At 60.2% G+C, this 15,616-nt stretch overlaps 2 protein-coding genes across 2 annotated transcripts; one reads left to right on the top strand and one right to left on the bottom strand.

The window, feature by feature from the left end:
• Window positions 1–1,408: 1,408 nt before the first annotated feature.
• On the top strand, window positions 1,409–9,175 carry RNF126 (ring finger protein 126). Its single transcript, XM_021540108.3, has 9 exons — window positions 1,409–1,536; window positions 4,152–4,210; window positions 5,483–5,546; window positions 6,042–6,283; window positions 7,070–7,138; window positions 7,222–7,291; window positions 7,506–7,599; window positions 8,026–8,141; window positions 8,355–9,175. Exons 1-9 carry the CDS (start codon window positions 1,462–1,464, stop codon window positions 8,505–8,507), a joined length of 942 nt encoding a protein of 313 aa, XP_021395783.1. The 5' UTR covers window positions 1,409–1,461; the 3' UTR covers window positions 8,508–9,175.
• Window positions 9,176–11,172: 1,997 nt separating this feature from the next.
• Window positions 11,173–15,028, bottom strand: FGF22 (fibroblast growth factor 22). Its single transcript, XM_077788799.1, is given in 4 exon segments — window positions 11,173–11,777; window positions 11,809–11,941; window positions 11,944–12,071; window positions 14,767–15,028. Coding segments are annotated over 4 exon segments (768 nt in total). The 3' UTR covers window positions 11,173–11,532.
• Between the last annotated feature and the right edge of the window lie 588 nt (window positions 15,029–15,616).

Genomic DNA, 15,616 nt, shown 5'->3' with positions numbered 1-15,616 from the left:
GGGACAAAGTCAGTGGAGCCGGATCCTTCCCCCCCTCATCCCACAGGCACCCGGCACCCATTTGATCAAGTGGCAACTTGTCCTCCGACGGTGAACCAGGGCTCTGGAGAACCGCGGGCAAGGAGCTTCCCCTGGGCTGTGAAATGCCCCATCCGGAGCCGCGGGCTCCACGCGGAGGCTCCGGGCTCTGTCTGGCTCCCGGCTGGGCCAGGACGCATTGTCTGGACCCACCTGCTGAATAAAAGGTTTACAGGAGCAGCAGTTTCCTCATCAGCTGGAAATAAATGCCAGCGTGCCTTATGGGCGGCTGGGATCATCGATCAGCCGCCGGGCTCTGCCGATGGGTCCCACACCAGCCCCGAGCCAGCCCTGCGGAGCTGGGTGCCACCAGCGCCCGGTCCCTGTCCCCGCTCTGCCGGAGCTTCCCCCGGCTCCTGAGCGCCTTCCCAAATCCCTCCCCGGCTGCACCACCCGGCAAAGCCGGAGCAGCAAATCCTGGGATGAAGATGCCACCTGCTGGGAGCGGGGCTGGTGGCGCCGGCTCGAACCCCACGACCCCACAGCCCCGCTATGCGGAACCCCAAAATTCCCACAGTTCTGCCACTCCAGTCCCGCCCCGCAGCCTCACCGCCCGCCTCCCCCAAAACCTCACAAGGGCACTGCGTGGATACCCCAAAATCTCCCCACTTACACCACCCCAAAACCCTGGCTCGGCAGTGGCACACAACAGTCCCTGAGGCTTGGGACCTCATGGGACCCTCTGCCCTCTCCAAAGCTGCAGCCTGAGCAAAACGCTGGCCCTGAACCGAGCTGCAGGTGGCATCCTCAGGTCTCAAAAATCGAGATTCCACCTCTCAACCCCAAAAAACCTCCCCAGCATCCTCCAGCGCCCAAGGGGCAAGGTCTGGGGCAAACGTCCAACCTGAGAGCATTCTGCCAAAAAGGAACATTCCAGTTCCTCTGGGGCTATTGCATCCTTCAGCAGCTCCCCGTATTTTCACTGAGAACACCCCTTTTTTCTCCTTTCGGGGGCCTCAACCTCTCCCCAGCTCATTTTTCCCTCTTCTTTTAAAAACGAAATAAATAAGTCAGCTTTTGAGCTGATGTTTTAAAGTTCGGGGGTCCGGTGGGGCTGATAGAGGGATCAGGAGCGGAGGGGCGAAGGAAGGATGGAGGGAGTGAAGGAAGGACTGGGGGGGTTCCCGGATTGGGGGGGGGGGTCCCGGAATGCGGGGGGGTTCCCGGAATTGGGAATCCAGTCCCGCCGCTTCCCCGGCCACGCCCCGTTGCCTTATGTGGCAGACCACGCCCCTTCATTAATATGTAAAAGCTCCGTCCCGACCGGCCACGCCCCCTCGGCGCTTCCCCGCTCCGCGTTTCCGCGCGCGCTGTCCCGTGTCCCCCCTCGGCCGCCGTCGGCGCCGCGGCGCGCGCGGGGGGCGGGGCCGGCGGACGGGGAAGATGGCGGAGGCGTCGCCGCAGCCGGGCCGGTTCTTCTGCCACTGCTGCTCGGCCGAGATCGCCCCGCGCCTGCCCGTGAGCGGGGCTCCGGGGAGGGCCGCCGGGGAGCGCCGGAACCGCGGGCAGCGCCGGGCGGGGGGCGGCCAGCGGGCGGGCACGTGGGGGCGAGGCCTGAGGGGCCCGGGGGGCCTGAGCGGCGGGAGGCGGGGGCTGCCCCGCCCGGGGCACCGGGGCTCGGGGGCGTTGAGCGGGGCTGCGGGAGGTGTCCGTAGCGAGGGAGCGGGGCCGCGGCGATGAGGGGAGAGGCGGTGCGGAGGGAACGGGCCAGCCTGGGCGAGCCGCGGCGGGGGCGGCGCGGCGGGAGGGGCGCTCGGCCCCGTTCCGCCCGCACTGGGGGGCCCGCGGCGGTTCGGGCGCTCCGGCCGCCCCGCGGGGAGCGGCTGCGCTGTGCCGCGGAGCCGGTCCGGGCCGGGAGTCCGCCCGGCAGCAGCCCCCGGGCCCAGCTCTGACAGCCCCAGCCCGAGCAGCGCGATCCCAGCCGGTGCCGGTGAAGCAGCGCGGGGAGCTGGCGGCTTCTCGGTCGTCTCTTAATGAACACGACAAAAACCCCGCGGTGGGGGCGGCTTGGCGCAGGGAGGTGCACGGCAGTACGTAGGTAGAAGTGCTGTGTAGGCACCTGGGCAGGTGCTTTAATCACGCACCAAAATCCTGTGTGTGTGTGTGTGTGTGTGGAACTTGCCCTGGTGTGGGTGGAAAAGGAGTGTGGGATGATGGGGAGGATCTGGTGGATCAGTTGTTCCCCTGCTTGGCTTCCTGAGATGTTGAATGTGATTTAGAGAGTGTTGCTGGTCTCTTTATCCTGACACTTTTCACAGCACCTTGTCCCGAAAGTCATTGCTGGTTGCTGGCACTCAGCTTGGAAAGCCTCTGAGGACAAGCAGAGCTGTGCCTGCCGGGGGTGGCTGGTTTGTGACGTGTGATTTGTCCTTTTGCCCTCTCCTCTGGGCCAGGGTGGGCCAGCTGGGGCTCCCAGCTCCTGTGTAAGAGTGAGGGCAAACTCACTGAGCTGAGCACACGTGGGCTGTGGGCAGGAAGCAGGAGTCAACCCAGAAAATCTGTTCTTTATTTCTGTTCAAACACCCCGTGCTGGGCCGTGCTCACATCTGGTTGTGTGCACTTGGCTGGGCACACCTGGCTGTGCCAGCTGGGCACTCTTGGCCAGGCTGGGCCAGGCAGGGAGCAGGTGCAGTGTTCGGGGGCTCAGCTCTGTGAGTTCATGAGGTTGTTTTGGAGATCAGGTTCCCTCAGGCTTCACTCACCCTCTGCAGGCGCAGTAACCAGCGCTGCCAAAGGAGGGACTCAAACAGCCCGAGAAACAACAAACTTTGACATTTGTGCTGTTCCAGCTGCAGAGGAATGTGCTGATCCCTGTGCTGGGAGCTGGCTGGGAGCTCACAGGCACACACAACACCCTGCAGCTCCCTGGAGCAGGGTGCTGAGGCCATGGTCACTCACCCCCCTGCCATGTGTGTCCCCACCAGTTTGTGCTGGTGGGAAGCAATGCAGAGGGGATTTCATGGGCTACAGTCCCCTGAGCTCAGAGCTGGTGTCAGTGGTGCAGAGATGGTTGTTCCACAGCAGCAGGCAGGGAGTCCTGTGTGGGAGAGGGAGCAGCCACCTCTCCCAGTCTGTTCCTGAGCTCAGAGCTCCCACATCTCCCTGGGCAGGGCAGGTGGGGTACATGCAGGTGCTCCAAGCTGTGCTCCTTCCCTGGGGCCTTATTGGGGTCAGCTGTAGGGGCCAGAGGAGTGACCCCAAGGGCCTTATCAACAGCCACAACTCCTTGGGGGAATCCCTCAGTCTGGTTCAGGGCTGTGCCGATTCCAACACAGCAGCAGAAGGAAGTGACATTATTTTTAGAAGCTCTTAAATGCCTTCTGTGCTGAGCCTGGCTCTGCCAGCACAGGGATTTGGGGTGGTGTGTGCCCGCCGCGGGGCAGGGGGTGGGATGGGCTCAGTGCTGCTGCTTGAGCACTGGGAAGTGAAACAGTTCCTTTCAGGGTCTCCAGTGTTCTGGGCTGCTCTGCCCAGGACAGGCTGCAGAGGATAAATTCCTCACTAAGCCCAGGAATCAGGCTGCACGCTCAGCCTGTCTGTCCTGGCGTGCTCAGTGCCCAGGGCACTGGGGTGGTGACAGGTCTCTGTAGTGAGCTCTGGGTGTGGGAGTGTGAGGTCCTGGCTGCACAACAACCCAGAGTGTCCCTGTGTGCTGTGAACCCCAGGCTGTGTTAGTGACAGGGACCATCGAGGTGAGCACCACGACCTTGCCCAGTCCCTGCTGCCATTCCCGCATTGTTTCCTGCTCCCCAAACACGCAGCTGGGCCAAAGTTTGAGGGCTGCTGCACAGGGAGCGTTGGGGGTTTCACTTTCACTTCACTGGAACTGCATCAGCTGGTACCTAATGCTGTGTCTGTACTGGGAATTAATCAGCATCAGCCTCTCGTTCTTAAGCTGAGCTCGCCCAGGCTGAGGCTGAGCTCTGGCCTCAGTGGCTCAGGAAGGCAAATGTTGGGGTTTGGGACCGTGGCATGTGCTGGGGATGGCAGACTGCAGGACCCTCCCACCCTGTCACACGCTGCAGCTCTGAGGTACCACCTCCTTCTCTCACCCGCTGTGTCTTCTCCTGCAGGACTACATCTGCCCACGGTGTGAGTCTGGTTTTATTGAAGAGCTTCCTGAGGAGCCGAGGTAATGTGCTGCCCTAGGGGCTGCTGCTCCAGTGAGCCCAGGTTGCTTTGCTCTCTTGCTAGTTCAAAGGCAATGTCTGATATAAAATGCACCGTTTCTACTGCTTCTGCCCCAGCTTTAGCTCGCCTTTCCTCACTTTTGGAATACAGTGCTTTGTTGGCACAGTTAGCACCCACAAGCCAATCTGCCAATGCAATGCTGAGTGCCCAGTGTCTCTGCTGAGGGGTGGGGCAGGAATGGTTTGATTTCAAACAAACATAAAGAAGTGGTAGGGAGGCTTTCCCCGTGCTGTGTGGTGGCTCTGACCTGATCTGAGTAATCGGGGCAGAGATAACCCCAGGGAGAGGGATCTGGGAATGGCGAGCACACGGACACCTCAGTGTAAATAGTGGCTGTGTTGGGGATGAACAGCAAAATGTTGTGGCTGAGACTTTGGACTCTGCCCTGGAGCAGTGAGGATTGTGTTTCCGTGCTGCTCTGCTGCCACTGGTGGCAGAAGCAGCAGGAATTTCTTAAAATGTTTCAGTCGTGTTTGTGGGGCCCCAGCTGTGACCAGCTCCAGGACAGGCTGTGTGCAGTGCAGGGCCAGGGGCAGTGGGTGTTGCTGCCTGCTGATTGTGGTGCATGGCCTGGGGCTTCTGCACTGGGCAGGTGATGTTTGGTTTGACCACCAACCCTGGAGCCTGAAAATCCATCCTGGCTGATCCTGACTGTTTTGGTGATTCCCTGTGACCTTGGGAGGGTCACAAAGCTGCTGAATCTCAGTGGCTTCGGTACCATAAATGCAAAGCTTGGTTCTGAGCAGGAAATGTTCCTGCAGCTCTGAAAGCAGAAGTCTGACAACAGTTAGAGTTTTCCCAATATCCTGAGCCGTTGGGTTACGTGCCTCTGCAGTAGAGAAGTTCCTTTGATTCAAGATTAGACTTCCGTGTCTTGGGGTCACAGCGATCAGTGTTTGTGCCTTAAGTCTTCCTGGTTCTCTGGAGGATTAGCTGGTGTGTTTGAGATGGATTGTGGGGGAAATCCTGGCTTGACATTGTGGTTCAGGCACTTCTCTGCAGCCTGTGAGATCGAAAAGGGTAGGGAGAAATGGGTGAAGATGCAGAAAAATGAAAGGTTCAGGGAGGGAAGATTGATCTGAGCAATCAGAAAATCAGCAGCTGAGGGAGGACCAGGTTCTGTTGAGCTGCTCTGTGTCCTGGGATGGGAGGGGGGCAGAAAAGCCTTGGAAGCTGCTATGAGAAGATGACCAGTGCTCTTCATTCTCCATAGGAATGCTGACAATGAGACCAGCTCCTCTACATCAGCCACTGATCAGAGCAGGCATCCTTTTGAGGTGAGCAAGTCCTTTCTCTCTTCCAACACCTTTTGCTTTGCTGTTGGATTTAGTATTTTTCCAATAATGCATTGTTTAAACATTTCCCAGATCATGACAGAATTTGGAAAGGAGGAATTAATATCCTCCAAATGCTGCTCCTGAAAACTCCACATTCCATATTTTTGCTGCGTGTGTTACATAGGACCATCACTCACAGCTGATTCCCGTCGTGAGGGGGCTCAGCAGGATTTGGAGAGCAGGATTTGGGTGTGTTGCTATGCAGTAGCCTCAGCTCGGAAGCAGCAGTGACACACCAAAGAAAAACCAGGGAACTGTGATTATTTCTGCCTTTGCGTGCAGTTCCAGTGTCTGTTCCTCACCGAGCTGCTGCCGAGGGTGCTGGTCCCAGTGTCACCCCAGGCCTGGCTGTGGGCAGCAGCTGCTGGGACACTGTGGGAGCCGTGCTCCTCCTCTTGTCACAGTCTGTTCTCTGCATTCTCTCCCTCCCTCCAGAACGTGGATCAGCACTTGTTCACCTTGCCCCCGGGCTACGGCCAGTTTGCTTTTGGGTTCTTTGACGACAGCTTTGAGTTTCCCTTCGGGTCCAACGCGCAGCCAGAAGACAACCGGGACTCGGAGAACCGGCGGGAGCGCGAGCACCAGTCCCGGCACCGCTACGGCGCCCGGCAGCCCCGCGCCCGCCTGGCCGCGCGCCGAGCCTCGGGCAGGCACGAGGGCGTCCCCACGCTGGAAGGGTGAGAACCACTCTGGCCCCTGAGGAGGGAACACGTTGGGCACCAACTGATGTTCCCCCCCTCGCACAACCTCCTAAATATCCTAGGCTAGCTCAGAGGTAAGCAGGCTGTGAGGGGAGGAATATCAGGAGATGGCAAAGATTTGCAAAAGAGTCTCTTACCCTGATATATGTTGGTTCAGCTCTCTTTATTCTGTGATGTCCATGGGGAGAGCAGGGCAGAAGAGAACAAACAGGAAATGTCAGGGGTCTGTATAGACTTGGGACAGGGTGGGCTTCCCTGGCTCTCTGCCAGCTGTTGTTTCTCACCTTTTCTCCTGGCTTACGGGAGCAGCATCCCAAAGCTCTGTCATCTGTGTCCCACCTGAGCCTGTTGGCAGCTCCTTCTTGGGATCTGTTGGGGTTGTTTCAGCCGAGTGGTGACGTGGACTGTGCTTGGGAGTTTATTCTGTAGTGGGAAAATATTCCCTGGTCATTGCCAGGTGTTGCAAAAATGTAGTACTTGCTCTGAGGGGAAGCAGAAGAGAACAACAGACTGTGTTTTTGTAAGTGCGTCCTGGGAGCCGTTCATCGTGTCAGGAATTGTCCCCTTATGAATCAAATACTGAAACTTTATCAGTGGCTGATCACTCCCATAGCTGCCATTGCAATTGCTGTAGGGTATTTTTAATTGCCCCCAACAATGTGTAGTATTTAGCTTACTCAATCTCTCTCTCCGTGCTGGAGTGCTGGGCTGGGAGCCAGCAAACTTTAATTCTTAAACAATCCTGGTTTTCTTGTCTTTCAGAATTATCCAGCAGCTGGTCAATGGAATTATTGCACCGACCACAATTCCAAACCTAGGCCTGGGCCCTTGGTGAGTTGGAGGATGTGCTGCTCTCTCTGACAGTATCTCGTTGGTGCTCCAGGATGAACTCATTTGCTGTCCTTGCTCTTCAGGGGAGTCCTGCACTCAAATCCGATGGACTACGCCTGGGGTGCCAACGGACTGGATGCGATTATCACACAGGTAAAACTGGGATTCACCACAGTCTGCATCCTCCTGTGCAGTGCTGCAGGAGGGGCAGCACCTGTGCTGCTGCAGGGAATGAGGGGCTGTGGGACTGAAATGGGAAGGGGTCCACAGTGCGGGGTCCAGGTGCCCTGGCTCAGGAAACGAGTGGATTCTGTGTGCTGCTGAGCTCACCTCTCTCTTCTGCCTGCCTGGCTGGTTGTTTTTCCAGTTACTGAATCAGTTTGAAAACACTGGACCGCCGCCAGCGGACAAAGAGAAGATCCAGGCCCTCCCCACCATACAGATCACACAGGAGCACGTAGGTAGGTGTCTGCTCCATGGAATTGTGCACAGGGTGCTCACTGGAACTGTCTGTAATGTTTTCTTGGGACTTGAATTTTGTTCATACCTCTGAGGCATAAAACATTTCAAAGTGGGCAGAAAGCTGAAGGGGCTCTGTTACACAAAAAAAGAGCAGTGGAGGCTGGATGGATTTGCCCTGGGGAGATTGTGAGAAGTTCAGTGTGGATAGAGATGGAAAAGCAGAAGGGAAGGATGAGGCATACCCTGGGTAGGGGAAGGTAGAGTGATGGTGTGGGGGCTGCAGAGCACCAAGCATTCCTCCTGACAGGGATGGAGGCAGTGATGGGGAAGGGGAGAGGGATGATGAGCCCTGAGTGGGGGGCTTTGCGTGTCATGCTCTCCTCCTTTGCTCAGCTGGTTTTGCTTGGCTTTCCCTATGTGTGCAGATTCCGGGTTGGAGTGCCCTGTGTGTAAGGAAGACTACACAGTGGGGGAGAACGTGCGGCAGTTACCGTGCAATCACCTGTTCCACGACGGCTGCATCGTCCCGTGGCTGGAGCAGGTGAGTGCGGGGCACTGCAGCACTGGGGGCTTTGTCTGGTCCTGCTCCCCTCTGTAAATATTTTCCTACCTCCATGATGAGGCCTGAGCACAAGCAGCCTGTGGTCAGAGGATGGAGTGTCATCCCAGCCCATTCTTCTAGTGCTGCTCCCCTGTTGTGTTTCTAATCCCGTTTCCCGTATTTCTTGTTTTGTTTTTTGTCTGCTCCCCAAAGCATGACACGTGTCCCGTCTGCCGGAAAAGTTTAAGTGGACAAAACACTGCCACAAACCCCCCAGGACTCACAGGGATGAACTTCTCGTCATCCTCCTCCTCCTCCTCTTCCTCAAGCTCACCAAGTAATGAAAACTCATCGAACAACTCATGAATCTTAACGCACCCTCTGTCCCCGGGGCCCTTCCACTGTTCCCCCTCTCTCCCTGGCCACCACGAGCAGCCAAAGGGGCTTCCAGAGCAGAGCGAGGGGAGGGGACGAGGCAGGAGCAGTGCCCCCAGAATTTCCTTTTGATTTCTGAAGACACGGAGACTCTGGGTCCTTCAGAGATGAGAAGCCTCAAGTTCTGTGATGAAAAAGGGGGGAAAGAGCTCTGTCTGTCAATAAAAACATCCTCTTTGCGTGGACTTTACCCATTGCAGTGCGAGGCTGCTGCGCTCCCCGGCTGGGAACCCCGAGGTGCTGAGCGAGTGGTTGAATCCCGAATGGAAATGTTGTTTGTATGGGTTTGAATTTGAGATCCCTTTCTTTTATTTCTTTTGCTCCTCCTCCCCTTGGATACTATCTTTTCTGCTTTGGAGATTGACGTCTAAAATGGAAGTATAAGGATGCTGCCTCCCCCCAGGATCACCATCTGGGGAGGACCAATAGCTGCCACTGAAACAGGAACTCTCAAGTAGACCCCGGGATCCTTCCCTGGCCCATCTCAAGTCCCTTTTATTTCTCTTTATAACCTCGCCCGCTGATACTCAACACTGAAAGGGGTTTTTATAATCTTAAATTATTACTGTTGTCAATAAATGGACATTTCAGCTCTGCGAGCCATTATGCATGATTTGAGGAAAGCTACAGGGTAAGCTCTGAGGCCACCAAGCTGTCCTGCCTTCCCCAGACAGGCTGGGCCTCTCTGAGCCCTCCTGCGTGCTGGGAGTTCCAGTGGGAGCCACTGCCAGCCTGTGGATCACTGCACAGGTAGCCAAGGATCGCAGCTGGAAGCATCCTCGCCTGGTGTTTTCTATTTTTTACACCTTCTTCCCCCTGCAGTCCTGCCCCCCTCGCAGCCGGGGCAGGCTGTTCTGCTGGGCCGACACAGGACTGGGTGTGCAGCAGAACGAGGACCAGCAAATCTCATTGTGACCGAGTAATTACCAGGAAAACAACATTTTGGAGATTAAAAAAAAAAAAATGTATTGCAAAGCTACTTAAAATAGAGCTGATTAAAACAAGGAGAGAGAAAAATATCCAGGTATGTTTGTGACTCAGTTTCTGTGACAGAGCTGGAGCTTGGAGAATGACAAGAATGTCATCAGAGCAGGCAGTGACTCCCTGCCATGTCCCTGCTTCCTGGGCCCTGAGGCATGAGAGGAGAAGCTCTCACCATCCGTCACTGGGACCCCCTTCCCCTCTCAGGGATTTGAGGTGGTCAGGAGGTTTCCTAGAGGGCTGGGGGTCCGTGATGGTGCCACATGTTGGGACTGCTCTGTGGCAGAGGCCAGAGCAGACAAGGGTGAACCTGCCCCCGTGGAGCTGCCAGGGAGGTGGGTGGAGGGTTCGACAGTTTGGGGGGTTCCTGCCTCTCCCTTGGCTTTTGGGGCCCTGGGAGTGGGCTGGTGCTGCTGGGGATGCTGCTGGCTCCAGCAGAACTTTGATGTCTTTTCTAAAGCAGCATCACCCCAGGACCTGGCTCTTCCATGAGCTTCCTGAGAAGATACGAACCTCTTTTAGGAGGGGGAAGGATGCTTTGGTCCTTCTTGGGCCATTTCAGAACGCGCGAGGTTGGTTTGTTGGAGGAAGTGTCACCAGCTGTGCCAGGGCCGGGGGCTGGCAGGGAGCGACTTGTCTGGACTGTTTTTCTTCCTCGGCTTGGCCGGGCAGTGTGGCGGCGCCTTTCATCTCACAGGAGGGTTTATCTCGGGACTGGTGTGTCGGGGTTAATGGCTCATCCTCTGCCAGGGGTTGAGCCAGAAGCCTGGGCTGGTGAGGTGGGTGGCAGCAAGAAGGTCCTGGCTGAACCTGCACGTGTCCATTGGCTGACCCGACACCGAGGAGAGGCTTTGCTGTTTAGTCACCAAACAAGAGACCTGGAAACACCTTCCCTCTCCCACTCTTTCAGCTGTGATTGGGTTCTGACTCCCCCAGGCACTTGGGAATGATTTCTCATGTGTGAGCAGTGCTCAGATGGCTCAGTGGGCCGAGCAAAGTCCTGGGTGGGTGTGTGGCAGCTGCTGCCCACCTGGCAGGGGCTCACCACAGTCACCACATGGTTAATACAGTGGCTGTTCCCTCTCGCACTCATTTGGAGCTGGTTGGGTCAGAAATGGAACGAGTTTGGTGGTTTTTGCTGGGGCCATTGCTCTGTCTGACGTGACAGTGACCGGGATGCTGGGCCTGGCCACAGCGGGCATGAGGTGGCGCAGGGATGTACCCTGGCCAGGAGGCTGAGGTGCAGGTGCTATTCCTGGCCATGCTGCCCTCACCACTGTCCCAGCTGTGTTTTTGTTGGGGATGAGGATGTGGAGATGGGCTGCAGGACTGACTGGCACTGGCTGTGGCCAGGGGCAGCCCCAGAGCTGTCTGCCTGAGGATCTGGGCTGGCTCCTGCTCCTCCTGCTCCCTCCTTTCTGCCAGTGAACCACCATGGCTGTTTTCCTGCAGGGTGGATGGGGGTCAATGAAGACCTGGATGTGGCAAAGGACCAGCTGGGCTCCCTGCCAGTGGCAGCAGAGATGACACTGGTGGCTGCAGCCACAACCACACGGGAGCCAATCCCTCCCATCCCAAGCCAAGTTCACCATCAAAGCTCCAAGAACTGCTCCTGTTCCATACCATGAACACAGCTTTAATTGCCACGGAAGCTCAGACACAGACAACCTGCTGGTACATCCCAGCCCTGCAGAGATGCCAGTAGCAGATCCTGGCCCCTGCTCCGGTCATGCTCCCTGGCTCCACCACACCGGCTCTGTGCTGGGGTGTCCTGGTTTAGAGCAAATTTGGGAACAGTAGGAGAGCCACAGCCCCGCACGGCCGAGTCTGGAGCATCTACCTTCCATATCCCTCCTCTGCCATGCATTAAAAATAAAGCAATAAATAGCAAAAAATAGATATGTACATAAATAAAACAACATTTTTTTCTTTGGTTCTTTTTTCCTACAGGACCGTCTGGAGCTGCCCACGGTGTTCAGCTGACGAGCATGGGGAGGAAGTGTGTGGAGAGGTGCTGCCGGCGTGTCTTGCCCCCTCGCTGTGGCCTGCCCTTGCTATTAAGCGAGAGGAACATGGGGCGGCCACGGTGCCGCCAGCGCAGCGACGCGTAGGTGTTGTAGCCGTTCTCTTCGATGCGCTCCGTGAACTTGCAGTTGGAGCTGAACTCCTTCTGGCAGGAGAGGGAAGGGAGTGAGGGGTGGCTATGCTCAGCTGGAGCCCCTCGGACCCCGAGAGTTGGGCAGGGCAGGACCCCGGTTCCTCTCTGGTCCCCATGGGGCAGAGGGGCTTGGTGGGTGCAGTCCCCTGCTGGGGAGCAGGTCAGGGCACGGGACACCAGGAGCCTGTTCCAACTCTGCCCTGAGCCTCTGACTCTGGTGCAGTCCCTCCCAGGAGGCAGCGTCCGACCTACCGACCCGTAGAGCCTCCCCCGCTTGTTCATGGCCAGGTAGAAGCCGGTGTGCACCGCCTGGATGGCCACGACGCCGACACGCACCGACCGGATCTCCACGATGCCTGCGGGACAGGGAAGCACGGCATGAGCCAGGGAGGGACGGGCAACCTCCCTGAGGGGCCCTGCCCCAATGCTGCTTCTATAGCCACAGAGTCCCTCCAGAGGGAGGGAGGTGCTGATCCTCAGCCAGAGCCAGAGCAGCCAGAGGAACAAGGGCTGCAGCCCAAGCTGGCAGTGGGAGGGGGAACCTCTGATCCAAGGAAGGTTTGATCTTTACTCCTCTCCTCCCCAGGGTCCAGCCACTTCCCAGAAGCGGGGCTGTGCGGGAGCGATGCCAAGCACAACCTCGTGTGTGCCCTCCCCTCACTGGCAGCTCTGCCCGTTCATCCATCCCCAGCGTGCCCGCAGTGCCCCGGGGACCTGACCCGCCTCCCCAGCGCCCAGCCCTGGCACACGCAGGGCTCTGAGGCTGGCGTGGCTCTTGAAAGGGCCAAGTGTGCGTGGGGGTGGCAGCGACAACACACGTCGTGTTATGGTGGACAAAGGCACGCAGGCAGAGCTCTGCGGGAGCAGTAGCCCAGGTCAGTGCCATCTGTGGATGCCTGATTTCCTGGTGGCACAAGCAATGACAAGCGGCCCCGTGCCCAGCACTGTGGGCTGGCAGGCGAAGGAGCACTGCAGGACACGAGGATGAGCCCGGGGGGGCGGCTGCAGCCGGGCTGTGAAGCCACAGCTGGGCTGGCGTGTGTGTGCCCCGACCGCCGAGCTCCGGCTCGGCCGCTAATGGGAAAGGCATGTGGTCAGACCAGCGGCTCTGGCACGGGAAACACCCAGAGCATCATCGGGGCCTCTGGATTCCTGCACTGCCTCACGCCGGCCAGCCCGGAGCGCCGCTGCCCGCCCCGCCGCCCGCCAGGAACACCGCACAGTGGGAAGGGGAGAAGGAATGTCCAGTCCTGGGCAGGGCAGCAGGAAGGGCTGGAGCACAGCAGGATCTGCCACTGGGCACCGCTGCACGGGCTGGACAGCGTGGGAGGACGACAGACAGCATGGGGGCTGCAGCCCCTGGGCAAGGGCTTTCATCAGTTGTTGGTTGGCATTGTTGGCATTCCCCGGGCATCCCTGCCTGCGGGAGGCTGGGGGCGGACAGGGTGGATACAGCACTGGGGCACTGTCAGGGCTCCCCCGGGATTTTTTCAGCCCAGCTGCTTCAGGCTGTGGAGGGGAAGGGCTGAGCAAATGCTTGTGAATCCGTCCCACTTGATCACCGTCTGAAGCTGCTGCTATTTATAAGGACTTGCACTTTTCTAAAAATAACCCCCTTCTGTCCCCAGTGCTCGGGCTGGCCCTGCCGCCCTTTGTTTGCAGGTGCCTGGCCAGTACCTGGCCAGAGCCAGCTCCCAGTGCTCCCAGTCTCACACTCACCCCAGAGGGGTCTCGAGGAGGCTGGGGCAGAGGCAGGGCTTGAGGTGGGGGAGTCCCTGGAAGATGCCCCGCCACCCTAGAGCTGCCAGTGGGGCTGGTCCGGCAGCTTCTGCGAGGGCTGTGGAGCAGAGCCCGCGCCCAGCCCAGGCGCACACAGATAAGCAGAGCGAGCCTCATGTACAGCCCGGAGCTGCTCTGCCTGCCAGGTCCCATGGCCACACCATCGAGGGAACGTGTTGGGGTGCTTTGTGCTGGCAGCGTGCCTGTTCGGGACTCCCGACAGCCTCCGACACCACAGCAGGGTTCCCTGGGCTGGGCTTGGCTCCCGTGTCCTGTGGCTGCTGGGAGATAGGGCAGCCCCTGCTGGACCAGGACATGGGCTGGGGCTGCTGCAACCCTCCTGCCCCAAACCCCAACACCCCGTCAGGGCATCTGGGGGATGATCAGGCATCCCCTTTTCCAAGATCCCCCTCCTTGTGCAGCTACTGTCCTGCCAGCCTGGTGCCCCCATCCCTGTCCCAGGGGCTGGGGCGCTGCACCCCGATGGGCACTTGCAGCCCTGACTCTTGCTGAAGTCATACGGTGACTGCCACATCCTTGGGGATGTTGTCCCTCTGCCCACCCAGCTGTCTTGAGTCCCAACCTGCTCTGCAGGCAGCGGCTGCTCCATGGTCCCCTCCGACGGGAATTGGACAGATGCTCCATTCTGGTGCCAGCATCACCGCAAAACTTCCTGCATCCCCCCCCTCCCATCCTCAGCCTTTTTCCCCCCGAATGTGTTAGTGGGGGAACGATCAGATCCTCCAGTCCATGAGGAAGGCGAGGCAGAGGGGCATCGTGAACTGGCAGGACCAGATGGGACAAGGGACCCCCGAGAGACCCCCTAGGACACCCCAGCCACTGGGAAAGCAACGTCGGGTCCCTGGGCAGTGCTCGCCGGTGTCCGCGCCCCTCTCGTGGCTCACACAGCGCAGTGACGGGGGTGAGGGCAGCCGCCGCCGGTTGCACTCCCGGAGCGCCGGGGGACAGCGGGGACCCGCCGCTCCCGCGCCCCCGGAGGACCGGGAACTTTGGCTGCTATTTCCCGGAGGGAAGAGCTGCGGGCTCCCTCCGGGCCGGGCATGGAATGCTCCCGTCGCCGGCCCGAGGCGCCTCCGTCCAGCCTCCGCCCCGGTCCAGCCCCAGCAGCGCCCGCCGCAGCCCCGGCAGCCCCGGCAGCCGGCGGGATCGCGCCTCGCCCGTCGTGGGCGGGGGACGGCCCCGGATCCCGGCTCTCCCCCGTCCCCGTCCCCGTCCCCGTCCCCGTCCCGGTCCCGGTCTGTCCCCACTCACTGCCCGGCCGCTCCCTCCAGCGCGTCCCCTCCACGCCGCCGCTGCCGTCGATGCGCAGGAAGAAGCGGGTGGCGGAGAAGAGCCGCCGCCAGCGCACGTCGCCCTCCAGATGCCCGTAGCTGCGGGGGGGCCGCCGGCCGGTGCCGGTGGCACTGCCCGGCCCCGGTCCCGGCCCCGGCCCCGGTCCCGGCCCCGGCCCCGCCAGCACCGCGAGTGCCCCGGCGAGGCAGGCGGCGATGGCGGCGGGGCCCCCGCGCCTCATGGCGACGGGCGGCGGGCGACAGGCGGGCAGCAGGCGATGGGCCATGGCCACGGCGGCGACCGGCGACCGGCCCCGACGGCGCGAGCGGCCAGCGATGGGCGGCCCGGGGCGGGGCGGCGGCGGCGAATGGGCGGGCCGGGGGCTGGGGCGGCGCCTCCCATTCATAAATCGGCGCCCCGACGGCTGTCCCGGGTCACCGGCCGCGGTCACTCGCTTACGACCGCGGGGCGCCCGGTTGGGCACCGCACACTCCGGTATCCGCCGTCAGCTGCGATGGGCGGGCAAGGGACGAGCGCTGCTCAGAGCGTGGGGAGAGACGGAGGGCGCGGGGCTGCTGTGGGCCGGGACGTGGGGACGGTGGTGTCAGACGGTGGAGACACGCCCAGCTCGGTCCGGAGAGCCGGGGTCAGCCGGGCTCCGCGTGTTCCCCGGGCTCCGCCGCCGCCCGGGATCCGCGTCCCGCGATCCGCGCCCGCCCGAGCCCACCCGTCGGGGCCGCCGCGGCCGCCAGGGGGCGCGGGGCGCGGCCGCGCTGCCCCATGGGAGCTGTAGTCCGCAGCGGCGGGACTCGCGCTCCCGGCGCGCCCC

This window comes from Lonchura striata, chromosome 28 (genome assembly GCF_046129695.1).
Source record: "Lonchura striata isolate bLonStr1 chromosome 28, bLonStr1.mat, whole genome shotgun sequence".
NCBI lineage: Eukaryota > Metazoa > Chordata > Aves > Passeriformes > Estrildidae > Lonchura > Lonchura striata.
The sequence above is the reverse complement of the archived record's forward strand: the minus strand, read 5'-3'. Positions and strand labels throughout refer to the sequence as shown.

Excerpts from the sequence above, each read along its gene's own strand:
- RNF126 (XM_021540108.3), top strand. The coding sequence starts at position 1,462 with ATGGCGGAGGCGTCGCCGCAGCCGGGCCGGTTCTTCTGCCACTGCTGC. Across the intron at positions 5,547-6,041 it reads AGAGCAGGCATCCTTTTGAG|AACGTGGATCAGCACTTGTT; the intron begins GTGAGCAAGTCC and ends CCCTCCCTCCAG. Across the intron at positions 6,284-7,069 it reads GGCGTCCCCACGCTGGAAGG|AATTATCCAGCAGCTGGTCA; the intron begins GTGAGAACCACT and ends CTTGTCTTTCAG.